This window comes from Cariama cristata, unplaced genomic scaffold (genome assembly GCF_000690535.1).
Source record: "Cariama cristata isolate BGI_N322 unplaced genomic scaffold, ASM69053v1 scaffold4109, whole genome shotgun sequence".
NCBI classification, from domain to species: domain Eukaryota; kingdom Metazoa; phylum Chordata; class Aves; order Cariamiformes; family Cariamidae; genus Cariama; species Cariama cristata.
In genome coordinates this window covers 96,523-114,122 of record NW_009636176.1, presented here as the reverse complement: position 1 = coordinate 114,122, position 17,600 = coordinate 96,523, and the positions used below count along the sequence as shown (strand labels likewise).

Sequence of the window (17,600 nt, the reverse complement as noted above, 5' to 3'; positions counted from 1 at the left end):
ACTCCAGAGAGGATTGCTTTTAATACAGGTAGGCAGATTAAATTTTTATTTACCTTTGTGCTCAGCCGCTGCAGTTGCTTCAGATCTCATAGCTGCTCCTATAAATACTCCATGCTGCCAGTTAAAGGCCTCATATACAAGAGGCACACCTGTAAAGAACAAAACCACTTCACTAATTAAAGGTCCAGAAACATTTTTATAGCAGATAAAAGATACTGCCGAGTGCATGTTACTGTATTCTAATTTTTCCTGTTTTTTTAATAAGTTCATTTCCTGCCCTCTTACAGCAAAGAAGTTTATATGAAAGTTTTCAAAACCGGTTACTGATTACTGAACACATCCATGTTTAGTTGCTCAGCAGGAGATATCTGGGACCTCAGAATGCCCAGCAGATTTTACTGGAAATAGAATCTGGTCCTATGGTCATGATATTAAACTCAGACCTAGCATTACTTCTATTTTGTTCCCAACTTTAGGTGACCTTTAACAGATCAATTTATTTCACTTCCTTTTCTGTAAACTGTCTACAACTGATTCATTTCTCTAACCATTTCCTGTCTGAACTAGTTAAACTGCAAGCAAATTGAGACAAGTATAGCAATTTGCTATGTGTCTAGGTATTACCCAGGTTAGTCGGTCCTGGTCTCTCTCCAGCCCTTTATTACCTGGTGTGTGTTAACACATAACAATTCAGACATTGAAATATCAGTGGCTGTAAATGTGTGTGTCAAAGGCTAACACGGAGAAGTTAGGCCAACATGGTTATTTCCTTGGTTTTGCAGCTGTGAAAGCAAAACCTATGTCTATGCCCAGTTGTGTTTCAACCCTTCTGTGGACAGCCCTTCAGCCTTGATATGTGGCTGCTGCATCTCTTACCAGCAGGTCTGCGGCCTCCAAATATTATCCCTTCAATGGGCACACCTTCGGGTGATTCCCATGCCGGGTCCATGATGGGGCACTGGCTGGCTGGAGTGCAGAATCGTGAGTTGGGATGAGCAGAAGGTTCTCCTGTACAGAATACAATAAAAAGGTCATAATGGCAGAATTAACTTGAATTCAGCAGAGAAGACCAAGAGAGACTGTGCAGTGGGCCAGGTTACCGTTATCTGCGGTCCAATCCTTTTTCTTCCACGAAGTAAGTGTTATTCCTGGTGGTAATGGCTCATCAATGCCTTCCCAATAGACACCTCCATCACTGGTTTCTGCTACATTGGTAAAGATGGTGTTCTTGAATATGGTTTTAATAGCGTTGGGGTTTGTTTTGACTGAGGTTCCGGGGGCAACACCAAAAAAGCCATTTTCTGGATTGATTGCCCTTAAGTTGCCTGGAAGTTAAATGGCAAGATTTAAGTAAATCCAACTGGTTTAATTCTATCCAGAATTTTGTAGCATGTCTTGCTGCACCTAAAAGCCACCCATACTGGACTGTAAAACAATGCGATTTCATTTTCATACCTTGTTCATCAAATTTCATCCAGGCAATATCGTCACCCACACACTCAATTTTCCATCCTGGCAGGCTTGGGTTCATCATGGCCAAGTTAGTTTTTCCACATGCACTAGGGAATGCTGCAGCAAAATACTTCTTTTCACCTTCTGGATTGGTAATGCCCAGGATCTATTGAAAAATTAATGCAACTGTTAAACATGGGCTTTTTTCTTGCACTTTTTATTTTGAAGATTGTCTCCCAGCATGTGGTAATGATAAAATATTTAATTATGCAAATTTGTTCCTACAGAAGAAGCACCACATATTATAGTTCACAAATAACTCAAACTGTACTTTATTAATAAAAATTTCTACTCTTCTTGCCCTTAGAATATCTGTAAGGGGTTCTTACATTTTTTTAAATGTCAGGTATGTATATAGTTCAAACATTTATTTTTATTTTGCTGATTAAAGATACACAGACTGTATAGAGCTGTGTTTCTCAGCTGAGACAATAGAAAACCAGGCAATATTTTGGATGCATAATTAGAGTGAAGTGAAAGCACTTCATGTATGGATACTTCTGCACTTTTCAGAGTCCATAGATTGTGGTTTTTTTCTGAGACTGTTCTCTTAGGCACTTTAAAATTCTTTTTTTGAATGATATTTTATGGTGGTAGAATGTTTAAATGATGGCAGGAAGGGTACAAAGCAGAACTAATTTAGAAAATCTTCTCTTTGCAGATTTTTGAGTGCATAGATCTCTTCATAATATGAAAGGCAATTTTCAAAACTTGCATTAATCTTTTGCTATTAGACTTGTAGGGGCAACGTGGATGCCTAGTGATGATGTTTAGGCTCTGCTCAAGTACGTGAGTTTGCCTACAAGTAGCCACTGTCAGAAGTTCCAAATCTCTCTTAGTTTCTGATTTTACAGGTACTATTTTGAAATGTTTGGTACTTAACCTTGCAAGCAATTTCCTATTTCTCATAAGCCTGTCATGTGATAAATTCGTATTTAATGTTGCAGGACTATCCATATGAGACTAATTTCATTGATAGCAAGATGTGATATATTTATGTTGAGCTAATTTAGGGTTTAATGGCTGTTCAAACACACGTGATTTAATAGCTCTTACCAGCATGTGCTCAGCTAGCCAGCCCTCCTCTTTGGCGATTCTGCTGGCAATTCTGAGAGCAAAGCATTTTTTCCCCAGTAAGGAGTTTCCTCCGTAACCACTGCCAAATGAAATGATCTCTCTGCGATCCGGGAGATGAGCAATCAGTGTTAACTCTGGGTTGCATGGCCAGTTGTTGATTAATGGTTCTGCAGAACAGAATGTTGTACTCATGAATGCAGCAATTTCCATGCTGGATCACATTGTTGTTTCATCAGCATTGAGCCTCTGACAGCAACCCATACCAGATGCTTCAAAGGAAATCCCCTGGTAAGTACTAGGGATAATAATCTCCTTTCCATGAAACTCTCATTGAGCTTTGATTCCTTTAATTGAGTTCTGAACCTAGTGCTGTTACACAAATTACCCTGGTCCTCTATAGTGAGTGTCTCCCATGTGCTGAGAACGCACAGTCAGCTCTAAAACATGCCCCTGGGAATTTCCAGGGGCGATAGTTTTTAATGTCTCTTACCTTTCAGCGGTAGAGGACATCCAACAGAGTGAAGGCATTTTACAAACTCCCCGTTGCTCAGGGCTTTCAAAGCAGCTGTTCCCATCCGTGTCATGATCCTCATGCTGGCCACTACATATGGTGAATCTGTCAGCTCGATCCCAATCTTGGACAAAGGAGACCCAATAGGCCCCATGCTGAAGGGGATGGCGTACATTGTACGTCCTGGAAAACAGGGAGTGGCAAGATGTGTCAAAGAGCAAAACAAGGAATTTTGAAATAATCTTAACATGGAGGTTGTTTCTCACTCTGTTAAAAGCTGTTTGTCTTGTGGGTGTTTCTGATGATGTTTAAAGAGCTGTAGTTTTCTGTTTGTCTAATTGTGTAGCAAGAAGTTTTATCTTAAATGCTGAAAGCAGCTGTTCAGACAAATTGCCTAGCCAGTAGTACAGGTGGGTGGAGACCAAGTTCTCTGTTGGTGTAAATCGCTGAACCTGAAATTATTGCTGGGGATGGGGGTCTTCCATTCTCACTTCACTTCCTATCCGCTGCTTAGTTGCTATGTGACATCCTGAAAAAAGTCACCCAAGTATTCCTACCATACTTTGCCCCTCTTTGTGAAGGGAAGAATGCTGGAAAGAGACCGAGGATTATCCTTGCACAGGCATTTGGATCTATGGTAAAGATATGGATGAAACCAACAAAGTGACTAATATCAGGGGTATAAACCTAAACCTTCAGCTAAAATCTTTCTTTAAAGATTACAGTAACTAGTAGTAGTAGTGTTTCTGTAATCCTAAAAGTTCAATGTCAACCATCCTTTTCTTGCCCACCTTGCATGCAGCCTGGGAACCTGGTATTGAAGGCTTTCTCAAAATCTTCTTCAGACATCCAGCGACCCAGCTGGCTAGTTCCAGTTTTAGGGATTGGAGTGGTATCTCTCTGTTCTTGAGTGATGATGACCGTTTTGCTCTCAATTCTTGCCACATCTCTTGGATCGGTGAGAGCCAACCAGCTGCATTTCACCAAAAATCAGGAAATTAGACTCTAATTATCAATATAACACTTCTTATCCTTCTGTGGGTCTGGTTAAAAGGGTATAATGCTTTTTAAGGCTAAAACTACAGTGACAGAGCCAGTATAACACATAATCTCAAAAATCAGTCAGATACATTCTCTCATACAAATTGTTTCAAGATTTTCCAGTATGAATAACAAATTATATGGCCTAGGAAATTCTGGTTACATGCTAGTACTCCTTTGCCTCTTATCTCAGTCTTATTCTCTGTTGCTAACTTCCAGGGAAAAGTTAATCTCATTTAATTCTCATCAGTGTGAAGCTGTTTTGCATGGGGACCACAAAATGATGCCTCAAGCGAAGTAGATGCCAAGCAAGTACTTCAAGTGTTGGTATAAGTGCCTGTGGGATCAGAATCCAGCTTAGTGGATTGGCATAGTCCTTCAAGTGAGAGGCATCACAAAATAAATACTGAGTATAAGCACGATCATAAAAAGTGGAGGAGTTTATTAACAGGGATACTTTTTCCCCTCTAAAGAATTTTTGCCATCTATTTACAATAGAGAGGTTTGTTTTACATTTTCACCTCTGTGCACAGAAATTTTCCATGAGTATAGAAATGTTCTAGTTGGGCTGTCATAACCATCATCGCTACAGCTAAGCATATAATTAACAATGAATAATTTATCTGGTGAATCTTGCCCTTTTCTCTCCCAAATAGTCTGCAAACAGATTGCCAAATTCCTGCACTTATTTATTCAAAAGTCTTTGCAGATTTTTTTCCATGAAGATCTCTTGGTCGGCACGTAATTCCTGAGTATGTACTTGTTGTTAATATTCTCCTTTCATGTTGGGTTAGCTGGGAGAGATGACGAAATATTTGAAAAAAGTATTTGCTGAATACATTACAGTCAAAGCTCATCAGCACGATATGAATAATGCCTGTACTTGAATAATATTTGAACACCCACACTGCTATTTGAATGCCACAAAAAAAGTATTTGATGAATAAACTAATTGACTAAAATAGTAAAATTCTTCAAAAGCTGTATTTGCTAAATAATATTTAGCCATTGCTAATGATTAGTTACATACGTCTCATGACATTATTTCAGTTCCCTCATGTAACTAATCAATAGAGACAATGTACAGTTGATAGTCCGATTGAACAATATGCTTTATATTAATTTTTAGACAAAAAAGTTTGCTTTTCCTGAGTATTTCACCTATGTAAGCTACAGCACCAAAATGTTCATGGAAAGCAAATATTGAAAGGTTATAAGCAGTTTTAAAAGTAAACAGGACAGAAAATGCATATTGCAATTCTGAGATGATATTTGACTTTCTTCAGGCTACTCACCAGTTCTCATACTTGCTCAGCTTCTTGATCATGCCTTGTTCTACCATGATGTCCAGAATTTTTTTGTTTTCTTCTTCTGAGCCATCACAGATATGAATGCTCTCAGGCTGGCACAGCTTGGCATTACTTTCAATGAATTCCCTTGCTTCTGGAGGCAGGCTCTGCAAATCTCCCTGAACAACCTTGGGCATGACGTTTACCTCTGCTTTCAATTGTGGGGGCATTATTGAACCTGTACTGGATCTTGTTGATGGTCTTGAAATACTGATCACAATCTAAAATCAAATATATTGGGTGTGTTAGCATGCTATGACATTCTAACCAGTGTCAGTAAGACTTCTTAACGACATATAATGCAACAGTAGAATTTGTAATAACTTGATCATGTACTTCTACTTTAAAATCAATATAGAGAACTTAAAATCAATACAGGGATTACTGGTAGTTTCAAGCTGGAAAAAATAGAGGTCATGCTACTTACTTTATAAGTTTGAGTTGGATCTCAGAGAGGATTTTGCTGTCCCTTTCAGTTGATCCTGTGTCACTTGCATTTGAGTACTCTTGAGATCACTGCTTTCCAAGGAAGCATCCTCCTTCCTTAAATATTCTTTGTGGTAGTGTCCATCCCACTAGGTGAGGTGAGGGAGGCTTGTCCTTTACGTCGCCACTTGATGTGTCTTGGGACAGTGCCACTGACGCTGTCATCATGTAGAGTTGTCAACAAAGCAGCCCTGATGAGGTAATCATTTAACAGGTTTGACTAATGAATACTGAAAGCGGTGATTCTTGGCCCCTGGGTTTGCTGTTTTGAAGCAGTTACAAAATTTAGCAGTTTAACCAAACTTTGATCCAGTTTGGCTTTGAAACCAAAAGCATTGTAATTTCTCGGTGTGTGGGAAAGGTTGAGTGCAAAGAGTATGTGGAATCAGGAACACGGAGGTCCTCCAGGCAAAGTGCAGTTGGCACATTTTGTAGGCAGATGCTTGCTAGTTGACTGTGAAGTGGAGACTCATCTGAGTGTGTGCTTACTCACCTTGGGAACATTGCCTGATCTGGGGATAAAGTTCAACAGTGAGCACTGACAGGCCTGAATAACCACTACATACACCTGCCTGGAGGCCTCGTTTTTGTCCGTGCAATTCAAAAAAAACCCAAGCAATGTAAATCTAAATGTTGGGTCTCCTTCAGTGTGGGAGAAAAAGTTTTTGCTTATGGCTTGCTTTAGGCTCTTGCAAACTGAACAATTATTTTCTATTGCTACAAGCTCAGAAGAGGCAAATCGGCAACTGTCCCGGTAATTAACCCCCTTCTTCAAACATTACTTTTTATTTTACTGGGACTCCTATGGGGTCCTAAAATATTAACCCATCTTTAAATAAGTACTCAAAGAAAAGGCACAAAAGTGCTCAGGAATGTGGCTGCGCACTTTGTTATATGTGTGAAGTGCACTGTATGCATATGTACATATACAGACATGTGTACATATCTGCATCTGTTGTGGCAGTAAACGATACCAACAGCCACTATTACTCTTACAATTCTGAGGGTTAGAGTGTGACCTCAGACATTTTGAGGTCTTGCCTCTAACTGTTCCTGTCTGTCTGTCAGCTCTTTATCTTCTCCTACTCTATTTTAGACCATCATGCCCATAAAGAAAGGCTGATCTTCAGGTCCATTTGTCCATGCAGTCTGGGTGTATGAAGACTGAAGTATTTCAGGCAAATAAAACCATAGATATAACCCTGCTGCCATTTCATCTCATTCTGCTTAGATCCAGTCCCAGCAAAGCATCTGGGGCCTGGATGAGGTGATGTGTCCATACCAACCTCTCATTTTTTATATTGATGGGGCTTCCACTGTGCCTGTAATATATTGTCAATGGTAGTTTGCAGGACGGGAAATCTGGGAATCCCAGCTAAGTTTCAGGGAGTTCTTTCAGGCAACAAAATTGATGCAAGTATCCTATATAAAGGATGTTCATAACCCGCCACCCGCTCAGGTTCGTGCAGTCAATGAAATGTTTCCAGCAAGGCTTTTGCCAAGGCAGCCAGCAGTGACTTGCAAGCCCTGAAAAGCCAAGTCTAGCAGAGCAGCATGCACCAGGATTGCAGCTTGCCTTTCTGCCCTGCAAGTCTAAAATACTGTGGAGCTGAATCTCACACTGCAGGAATTCTTCCCCTGGGACTGTATCCTCTATCTCTCATCCAAAGCTTTTTATTATGTTTTGTAAACGTGAAGGGAAGAAAATAGTGAAGTAAGAGGGGCTGTCCTTGATGCACTGCAAGGCCAAACATTCCTGAAAAGGAAAACAAAAATCTGGTAGGATAAGAATGCTAAAGACTGCTCCAGACGGGGCTCTGCCATAAGCAAAGGTAAAATCAAAGACAATTTAATAATGACAGTGGTGGTGTGTCTTTGGCATCCACATACTGTGTTGGTAGTGGAGCTGAACAGAAATATTTCAGCCAACTGTTTTCCTTTTAAAACATATCATTAAATACTTCATTAAAAATAAAATGGGGCATAATCTTCAGTAATAATAATCAGACCCCTTTTTCAGTGAAGTACAAAAATACTGAGTCCTTCCTGCTGGCCAGATAAGTCATTATACATAGAAATAACAACTGAGAGTAAACCAGCAATGCTTCAGTTCTCAGGGAAAAAGAGTGGACTGGAAAATGATCATATTGCAGCACAAGTAAAGTCAGAATGAAAGCTTAAAATTGACAGTGTAAGACAGCAGGATTAGTCCTAGTGTCTCTTCAGTTTTGAGTGGAGGAAAAAATCCCCAAACCCAGAGCATTAGTTTCTGCCAATTAAATTATAGTCAGGCAGGTGTTGTGCAAATTTTCTCACACTGCAATCCTAACCTCCCACAATCTTGCTATACAAACTGTGGGCTTCTCTTGAGAAGATACTAAATATGCCAAATTGGTGGCACTGTGTTATGAACATATGTCCATTAAAAATCACATTAAGGATTCCAAATGTTTTTCATTTGTGATGGCAGCAAGGCTCGAGTGCAGATGTCCACTGGGAATTCTAGACACTTAAGCATCAAATTACTTGTATTTAGGTAACACCTCCCATCAGAGGATCTCAAAGCATATCATAAACACACAGTAAGCCTCAAGCCCCTATATAAAACATGCATAGTGTTTGGTGCAATGAAATAACTGGAGCATATGCAAATCAGGGCCAAGATTTTTTTCAAGAATCTCCTCATTTAGAGATTCAGCTTTTAGATACCCAACAGAAGGCATTAAAGGTTTAATCTGAAGATACGGAATTCTCATAACTCCCAGTGTCTCCCACAAAAAAAAAACAGTCACATCTCTGATGGTTTAGATACAGTGGTCTTGAGGTGTTCACCCCATACCAGTGTGTACTGCTGTTTGCCATGTATGTCTCTGCCTTCTGGATTCAGTTTGCTGGAAGATCACACTAGTGAGAAACATGGGAGGTGGTATGAGAGCAATGTAAGGTCTTTTTTTAAAAACAAAAAAGTCTTGAATGTAAAGTTTATTTTCCATTTAAATGAGAAATCTTTTTTAGTAGTAGCTGTATTATAATACTCATCTAATAACTGATACAGTTTCTTTGGATTGAACTTTTTTTGGCACTTTTTATCTGTGCTTCTTGACACTTGAATGTGATGCTCATCAGGTGTCTTCTTGGAAGCTGTCAAATTATTTAAAAGAGTGTGAATCTGACATTTCGAGATGATAGTGTTCAACAAGTGCCTTGAAAGGAGTGTTTTCAGGATGTTTGCTTTGATGGACACTATTCAGGCTGTTCAAAATAGAGGTTTTGAGCACTTCAACTTTTACTGACTTACTAGAATTCAATACAATAAATGTAAAGGTTCTTAGATGCTCAGAAAAAGTGTCATAAGAATGCTTACCTCATCACTACAAACCAAGGTGCAACAAAGCACTCTCAATGAGATCTAAAAGCTGTTAATGGCATATAACAATACTCAGAAATTCTACTCCCCTCCCATTGCTAATTATCCTACATATTGTCACCTCCAAAGAGTTTGTCACTTGTTTTTTTTTGTTATAAAATTGTAGCTTTTTTTAAAGATTATCTGAGCTATTCTACTAATGGAAGAACATTGCTTCTTGATTGTTATTTTTGCTGTGAAGTTGTTCTCAGCTGATATTGAGCATAGTGCACTGGATGCCACGCAAGCCCAGATCCAAGGGCAGCCTTTGCAAGCATAGAGCTCACAGAGACCAGGGCAGGGACTGTTTCCTCACTTTCCAGGAGAAAACATGAACCATGCAAATTGCCTCCAGTTGCAAAAGAGTCTGTGACTGAGCCAAGTGTTTATTCCAGACCCTGCACAGCCCTGTGTGATATTTCCGCCTCACAGCCCCTTTCCTTGCAGGCAGTTCTTCGGCAGTGACCCAGCTGCAGGAGGTCGGGGGGCTCTGGCCACACGTGCTGCACACTCCTCTCCTCCTGCGCCACGTGAACCGTGAGACTGAGCCTCTGGGACCAGACAGGACAGGTAGCAGCAAACTGGGAGCACAGTGCTTTCGTTCTTACCTCCTCCTTTCCAACCCCAAATGATACAGTATTTGTATTGGGCAGATTGTAAGATATAATGTTTGTGGAGCACTAAGGTGATGTAACTTTTTTGCCTTAAGTTAAGTTAGTGCCTTATTCTGATGGCAGAGGAATGAGAAAGGGGGAAAAAAATACCCAGATTTATTATGATTTAACTGCACTTTCATTAACCTGTCCAGTATTTTCATCTTGACAACAGACATGCTAAAATTTCTTAAAACAAATGGAAGTAAATCTCATCAGACGGGAACATCATTAGTGCATGTTTATGATCTCTGAAGAAAGTCCCCTACCTTTAATGCTTGGTTTAGTATCAGCTCAAGTGCTCAATCCTGAGCTGTATTTTAGGGAAAGTCCTGGTTGTGCTACAGTAGCTGTCAAGGCTGACATTATACCATGGGCACACTGGTTTCTTGCTTGCTATTCTTCTGCTTTGGCAGAGAAACTATTTTATTATAATTATTTTGGGTTTAAGCTCACTTTTGCAGGATCTGAGACATTGTTATAGTCACCTGGGGAGGTGAGGGTGTCTCTTCCATTTTCTCTTGTAGCAAAGAAAAACTGGAGTCTTGGCTAGGGAGGTACCTTGACACCTCTACACATTGCATGTGAAGGATACTGAGGGCTTGATTCCCTTTTCAGTAACACAAGACACTTAGCTTAGACTCCAAGTTTGCACCTGAATCTCAAATGGGAGACGGCACCCCACATGCAGAGCAGCAAGCAGCTCCCCGTTGATGGTGTTTGCTGAATTAATGGCTCTGAGCAGCATGTCATTCACTGTTGATCCTTCTCTTGCACCAGCTCGTTAGCTCTGAAGATAGGATTGATTCATGTAATCTTAACCTTGATAAGTAGTTGCTCTTTTGGAGCCATTTCTTGAGCTGTGACTCTAATTTGAGGACCCTTCCCTGAAGGAACAGTGTCCTCTCTTTCATAAACCCCCTATCAGGGATCAGTGTGAATATGTGAGTAATGGGCTCTGAGGCCAGTGGTACCTGACCAGTGACCAGGTCGGTGTAATCCTGTCAAATGTGAGCTCAGGAGCTCTTCTCATCTACTGTAGCAGGTCTAATAGGTACACGGAGAGTTTGGGCCTACCAAGACTCTGACTTTCCTTAGCCAGCACAAGGTTGCTAGGAACATGACTATGATTTTTGCATGGTTACTGCATATTTTTTTTGGCTGGATGCACAGCAGAAGCACAGCCAGGAGAGAAGGGGACAAACTGTACTAAACAGAGTGGAAAACAGTCAGCATAAGGTTGTGTATTTCTCTTCACCTATGCAGCATCTGCTCCGCTCAGTCATACAAAGCCCAGATGGCACTGAGATTCAGCTTTGCAAATAAAAATGGTAACCCTTGCTGGAGCAAAATCTGTTTACCACGGAGGTGTGTGTTTGCAGCTGCCAAGGGCTCCCTGCTTCCTACCTGTGGAGGGGGTAAATGACAAATCCTTGCACACAGGTTCAAGCAGCAGGAGATGTTTCAAGCTCTTGTTCAAGAGCAGTCTTCTGGCTTGCTGCTGATAACAAGGTCCTGCTAGCTGTGCCCTTTTACAAACTTTACTTCCTTAGGCCTTAAGAAATGACATGGCAGCACCTTTAAAAATTTAAACTTGTTTATTTTTTTCTAGGATGAGATAACCCTGGCATGTCTTGCTCCCTCTTTTTGCATGCTGTTCGTTATTTCTCTGTGATCTTTTGTTTGCTAGCAGCACTCTGTTGTCAGTTGTCATTTCAGGGCTACACAGCTCTGTCTACCTGACCTACAATGTGCTTTTTCTCATTTATTTAAATGCTTCCATTTACCTTTTGTCTCTCTTGTCATTTTTATCCCTCATTACATGCAGTCTGACCAACTGGACACAGTTCTGTGTCTTTCATGAGCCAACTTCTTTAAAGAAGGATGGCTTTAACCAGTAAGCGTGGGTGCAGATTCAAAAGATTTAGGTTCTATTTCTTCCTCTGCTATGGATTTCCCATTTGACTTTGGACATGTAACTTTGCATCTCCAAGCCTTTATCCTCTCCATAGGAAGTGCGTTGGGAAGTGATAATGCAAATTTCCCTCTGTTCTTGTTCATTCTTCCTAGTGTGTTGTTAGTTCCTGGCCAGAGGAGTTTAAAACCTAATTAGACGAGATCATTATCTCTTCTCATCTTTATATCTGTGCCACAGATAGTCCCTGCCGGGTCCTTTCTAGATTACTGTAATGCAAATAGTATGTTCTTATTTGAAATGAAAAAAATTTACTATAACTTGTTCTCTCCTTTGATAGCAACACAAAAGCACCAACTTGGGCTGAACTGTGTTTTCTATTTCAAGTGAGATTTGTTCTATATTTTTCCCAAGGAAAATAGCTTTGATAAATACTTCAAGCATTTTGTGACGCTGGAAGTGACAACAACAGGATAGAGAAGCTGATTGTGCAGAAATAAAAGCCAGGCTACATCTAAAGGTCAGAAGGCAAATGTGCCTATGTCAAGCACTACATACCTTTTGGTTCTTGAACCTGATGGCTGTAGGAAAACCAACATTACAAAAAAGTAATTACCTCTGTAATAGATCCTGGGTTTACTGGAAAACCCTTATGTGAGTGTTAACAGGTCAGGTGAAATCCTACATACTGTACACTTAGCATAGCACACTTCTAATAGGAATAAGGCATCATGGGTGGACCACAATGGAATTTTTTCAATGTAAAAGCATTTTTATTTTGCCAGTGTAAATGGTTCCTATGAGACAAGTGCCACAAGTATAATTATTGCTACAAACAACACTCAGTAAAGAGGTAAAGGGTTCAGCTGGGCCCTGGAGATCGTACTTTTTCCTTATGCTTTTAGGAAGACATAATTCTGACTCTGCTCTACATACTTCTGTTGACTGACCATCTGTACCTGTCTCCAAATTTACTGATTCAGGATGATTCATACGCATATGAATACTGTTTACTTAGAGGAACCTCTTATATATGAGCTTAAACTAATACATACAAATAGCGACCAACCTGCATTCTGCAAATAAAATGAAACAAGTAACCCACTTGATAACCTTCTATAGTTCAGGTATTTGAATTGCAATAGCACTAAGGCAGTACCTTGTTATTTTGGGTAAAGCAAAATGTGCTCTGCCCAGGAGATCTTACTTTTTAAGACAGAACAAAAGAGTATGAATGACAGATCAAGAGACTGCAAGTTTGTAGATGCATCTCTGAACAGAGTTATAACTGTTATTCACAAAACTACTCACTTAGTGATTCTCACTTGCTTTCTAGGCACTTCCTCATCTTGCTGTTTAAAAAGATTGAGGACTATAAGGCTGACTTTGTTTATTCTTATAGGAGCATAAATGATGTACAACTATGTCTGCTATACCATATTTCTGTTACCAGTTCCTGATGGAGAGGCATGGAGTTATCTGGTTTTGTTCTTTAAGTGATGATTTGTCACTGTAGCAGGGAGGAAGACTAAGATTTAAGGCATCTCTGCTGGTAAATATCAAGGACTAAATCACCTGCTGCCAGTGAAGTCACACTAATATATGTGTCTTTAAATATGTCCTTAAATTTTGTAGCCCATTCTTGATTTCTCTGGATTTTTGAATTGAGAAGCTTCATTCAGGCTCCTCAGAAACTTTAGTGCCCATGCTGCTTTGTGATCTGAGCTGGAAAAGAATTGCACAGGAAGCCACTTCTCTTCTGAACCCACCAACCAAATCCTTACAGCTGATTTTGCAAGGTTTAATGTGCACTTGCTGCATATCCACGTGGAAGCAGAATTTGAACTCCTTTGGGTTGTACATCTCACTCATTGATTTATTAGGACAATGATTTAATAGACTCATTCTCTGGTGATTCTATTACCTTCCAAGCAATGGTGCCTGTTTAGGTGTGCACAAAGAGCTGTTCTCAGAACTGTTTTCCTGATTAAAGATTAACAATGCAATAAAAGCAAGGAAACATGGGCATCCTTGGAGTTTGTTTCTTACATCAGTTGGGTTAAACCTTTACTATCTTTTCTCACTCTGTATCTTCACTTTGTGTTTGGCAATCAAATTCTGCACAGCTCTAGCATGTTTCCTCCAGTTTAGTCAAAACAAGAGGAAAACTTTCTGCCTTTTAAACTTTTAACTCTTTGACCCTTGCACAAACAGCAGCATCAACCTTTACTAACTAACTAGGGGAGCTGTCTTAAAAACTTTCTTTGCTATCTCTTGGATTAAAGAGTATTCTGTAAAAACAGTGGAAGTCACTGAAGTGTAGTTAACTGTATCACCATGCTAATGTCTTTTGAAATGAAAGAAGTAATATGCTTCTCAAGTAAACATCGCTCTTCCAAATGGATCCAGGCACGCAGATCTGCTGTTTGCCACAAGCAGCAAACAGCGCATTACTGAATGGCAGAATTGTTTCTAAATATATCATGATGTTAGATGAAACAATTGCCATTTATCTATTAACTATGGTTAATATTTTTTAGACCACTTCCCTGATTTTTGTCGGAGCAATCAGTCATCCCTGGTACTTTCAGCTCCAATAAGCTTATGTTAAATACTTCCCTTTTTATATATCCCACATCTGTATGCTATTATGCCCTGTTTTTTTGTCATGCTATATAATTATAATAATTAACAGTATGGAGCAGGATTTTAAAAGCATAGACAATACTTAAAATGATTAAGTCTTTTAACTTAATAGAAGTTGCTTTGGTTCTTCTTCTACAGGAACTATGCATATTCAAAGAGATGATTTGTATTATCAAAGTCAAGATGAGCACTAGAGAGAGAGCAAAGCAAGGCTTTCCTGTGCCTTAGGCACAGTCCACATCTCACTGATCGTGCACGAACAGCGCAGTCCAAGCAAGCACTGTGACTCTGAGGCAGCTCTGCAGCTCTCGTCACCCTCGTCTGTATACTGAGAGAAGAGGTAATTTATAGCTGGGCTAGACACCAGTCAATCAATACCCTCCAGGATGACTTCCATCTGTCTTTGCTTTGCTATGCTGCTGTCTTCCTTTTGCTTTGGGGGATAAGTAAGGAAACAAGTAGGGCTGTGTATTCTGAAACTTCTGGGTCTGAGGTCTGACTAGCTTTTATAGAGGTAGAGGACCAGAGAATTGTGTTCTGGGTAGACAAGAAATCCAAGTGAGATCTGAATCCTAAATGATGTCTGCTAGAATAAACTACAGCTCTCATCTCAGAACCAGAGGTCTGGAGGGAAAAACAAAAGAGAAAAAAAGCTAAAATATTTTAATAATAATGTTCTTTCCAAGTAATGAGTATCTTTTCTGAAATTCAAACTGTATAATTTCTCCTGAGAATCTTCCAGGCCAGCACTAAAGCACTAAGTTAATTCTGCATCTGCAACTTTCAGTTGCTTAGAACAGTATCCAAAAGAATATAATCCTTTTTTTTTAATCTCACTCTTTAGCTGACATGCATTCTTCTTATTTTAATTAAGGCTTTTGGTGGTCTCTTAAGAAGTGCTTCATCTGTGTGAAAGCATGACACTAAAAGAACAAGTTGACAACAGCCCCAGAAAGTACAGCGAAAAGATTTCAACCATTTAGTGACTACAACTTCATAAACTGAACAATCTTTGAAGAGGCCACATGAATTAGAAGATTATAAAAGTACACTCGCTTTCTCTGAAACAGGTGATGTTGCAAAGGAAGTTATCTACTGATGTCATTGTTAAGAAGGGCAATACCTCACTGCAAAACAGGTGATGAAGGTAGCAATTGTCCCTGGTGTAAGAGCAAAAGTAAAGGCGTGTATGTTTTCAGACCGGTGTTAAAGCACATAGATACTACTATGACAGGTGCAGTGTGAATACGACATATACTTGGAAACAAAAGTGAGACATTGGAGGAAAGTGAAAATGGAAAACTTTCCAGATGCCAGGTGGAAAATGATATTAAAGCTGTCAAAATAAGTCAAAACAAAGACTGGGTTTTCTCGTAGACTAACAGGAGTCATGTTTTAGAGAGGAATGGAGTTCTCAACTACAAGACAGAATATCATAAATGAAACAATTATGAGCATTGGAGGTTAAATTCTGGCTTATTTGTTTGGCTTTTTGCTTTAGTCTCTCTCTTTTTATTCTTTTCTTTTTTTCTTTTTTCTTTTTTTTCCCCCAAGTGTACTGCAACAGTCCTGATTTACTCTGACTTTTGTGGACAGGTCAAAAATGTGTAAATAAATCACACCGTTATTGCTTCACATAGTTATCTGTTCTGGGCCTAATTCCAAACCCATTTCAATCGATGGCAATCATGTTGGCATCAGAGGATTGTAGTTTAGGATGTATGATAGGAAGATGGAGGTGCAAAGCAGAGAGAACAGGCTGGTTATACAGGCTCTGCAGTCATCCGAAGTGATTTTGTAAAACACAGGAAGGGAATGAAACTGAAGACTTTGAACTATGTTCAAGGTCAAATATGCTTTATGTACATGGTAATGGAGCTTTTACAAAAGTCAGCTCCATCTAACAAGCATTACGCATCTTAAATATTATAAAAGACATTATTAAGATTTAAGACAGACAATCTGAACAGATAATCCAATGCTTTACTCATCAAAAAAGTCAGCTGCGCTGTTTATACTCAGGTAGAAAAATGCAGATCAGAACAAAGTTTGCTGTGTTTCCTTAGTGCAGCCAAGGGTAGAATTCACTCTGCTGATTCAGGATTTTAGTTGTCCATGTATTCACTTTCATGCACTGGTAGATTCTTATCAGCAATTTATCTGCAATTTTGTGGCTGAATTTTGTTTCTTTATGTAACATTACTTTAGCATAAGAGAATATGCCTACATTAAATTCCTTGTAAAATACTCCTAACAAACAATAATTCATATTGAGTATGTTTACCCCCCAAAATATAATTATGACTTAAAAAAATAAAACAGTCCTCTGTTCTTTTCATGATAGATTTTTCGTACAGATTCTTGATCTGTTAGACACAAACAGACCCTTTAGAGGAGTGGGTAGAAGCTTGATTGCAGTTAGAGATAGATGATGCAGTAGGCAGTAGTGCTAACTGGAGACGGTATACACAATAGGCCATAATGGCCATTATGGAGCTGTTAACCTCTGTTGTGTCAAAACATAATTAGAAAGTGGTTGAATTTGTAGATTGCTGATCCAAGTGTTCCTTTAAATTCAACAAAAATGAACTGAAGGGCTAATCTGCATTTAAGCTATAAATCCTTGAAAATATCAGTTTATAATGGAAATAATGACAGACCTTTAACTGTAGCTACATGGATGGTGCTGGTATTAATAATGGAGAAGTACAAGGCAGGACAGTTCTTGGATGCTGATGATTGTTCAAGTGCAGAAAAACTCATTAAAACGACCTAAAGGAAGGTATATTATTATAACAACTTTTTTCCTCAGTGCCCTTCAACTATCATAATTGCACAGCATACGTAGCAACTTGAAAAGATTCAGAAACGTGTAAGAAGTATAATCTCTGACTACAGTCACCAGCAGCATAATTATATGAATATATTGTGTATTCTGCACTCTGTTCTTTGGTTTTGAGAGCCCACAGATTCTGTAGACAATGAATAATGTGGTATCTAATGA

At 39.3% G+C, this 17,600-nt stretch overlaps 1 protein-coding gene across 1 annotated transcript; it reads right to left on the bottom strand.

Annotated features, from left to right (window-relative positions):
- Positions 1-32: 32 nt before the first annotated feature.
- Positions 33-5,705, bottom strand: PCK1 (phosphoenolpyruvate carboxykinase 1 (soluble)). The gene is made up of 8 exons (XM_009707811.1): positions 5,437-5,705; positions 3,892-4,073; positions 3,080-3,283; positions 2,569-2,756; positions 1,456-1,618; positions 1,101-1,325; positions 877-1,008; positions 33-149 (listed from the first exon to the last, which is right to left on the bottom strand). Exons 1-8 carry the CDS (start codon positions 5,658-5,660, stop codon positions 46-48), a joined length of 1,422 nt encoding a protein of 473 aa, XP_009706113.1. The 5' UTR covers positions 5,661-5,705; the 3' UTR covers positions 33-45.
- Between the last annotated feature and the right edge of the window lie 11,895 nt (positions 5,706-17,600).

Bases quoted from the DNA above. Each gene is read 5' to 3' on its own strand.
- PCK1 (XM_009707811.1), bottom strand. From the start codon at position 5,660: ATGCCCCCACAATTGAAAGCAGAGGTAAACGTCATGCCCAAGGTTGTT. The intron at 1,619-2,568 runs GTAAGAGCTATT...ATTTTTCAATAG, and splicing joins GGCTAGCTGAGCACATGCTG to ATCCTGGGCATTACCAATCC. The intron at 1,009-1,100 runs GTAACCTGGCCC...TATTCTGTACAG, and splicing joins GGATTGGACCGCAGATAACG to GAGAACCTTCTGCTCATCCC.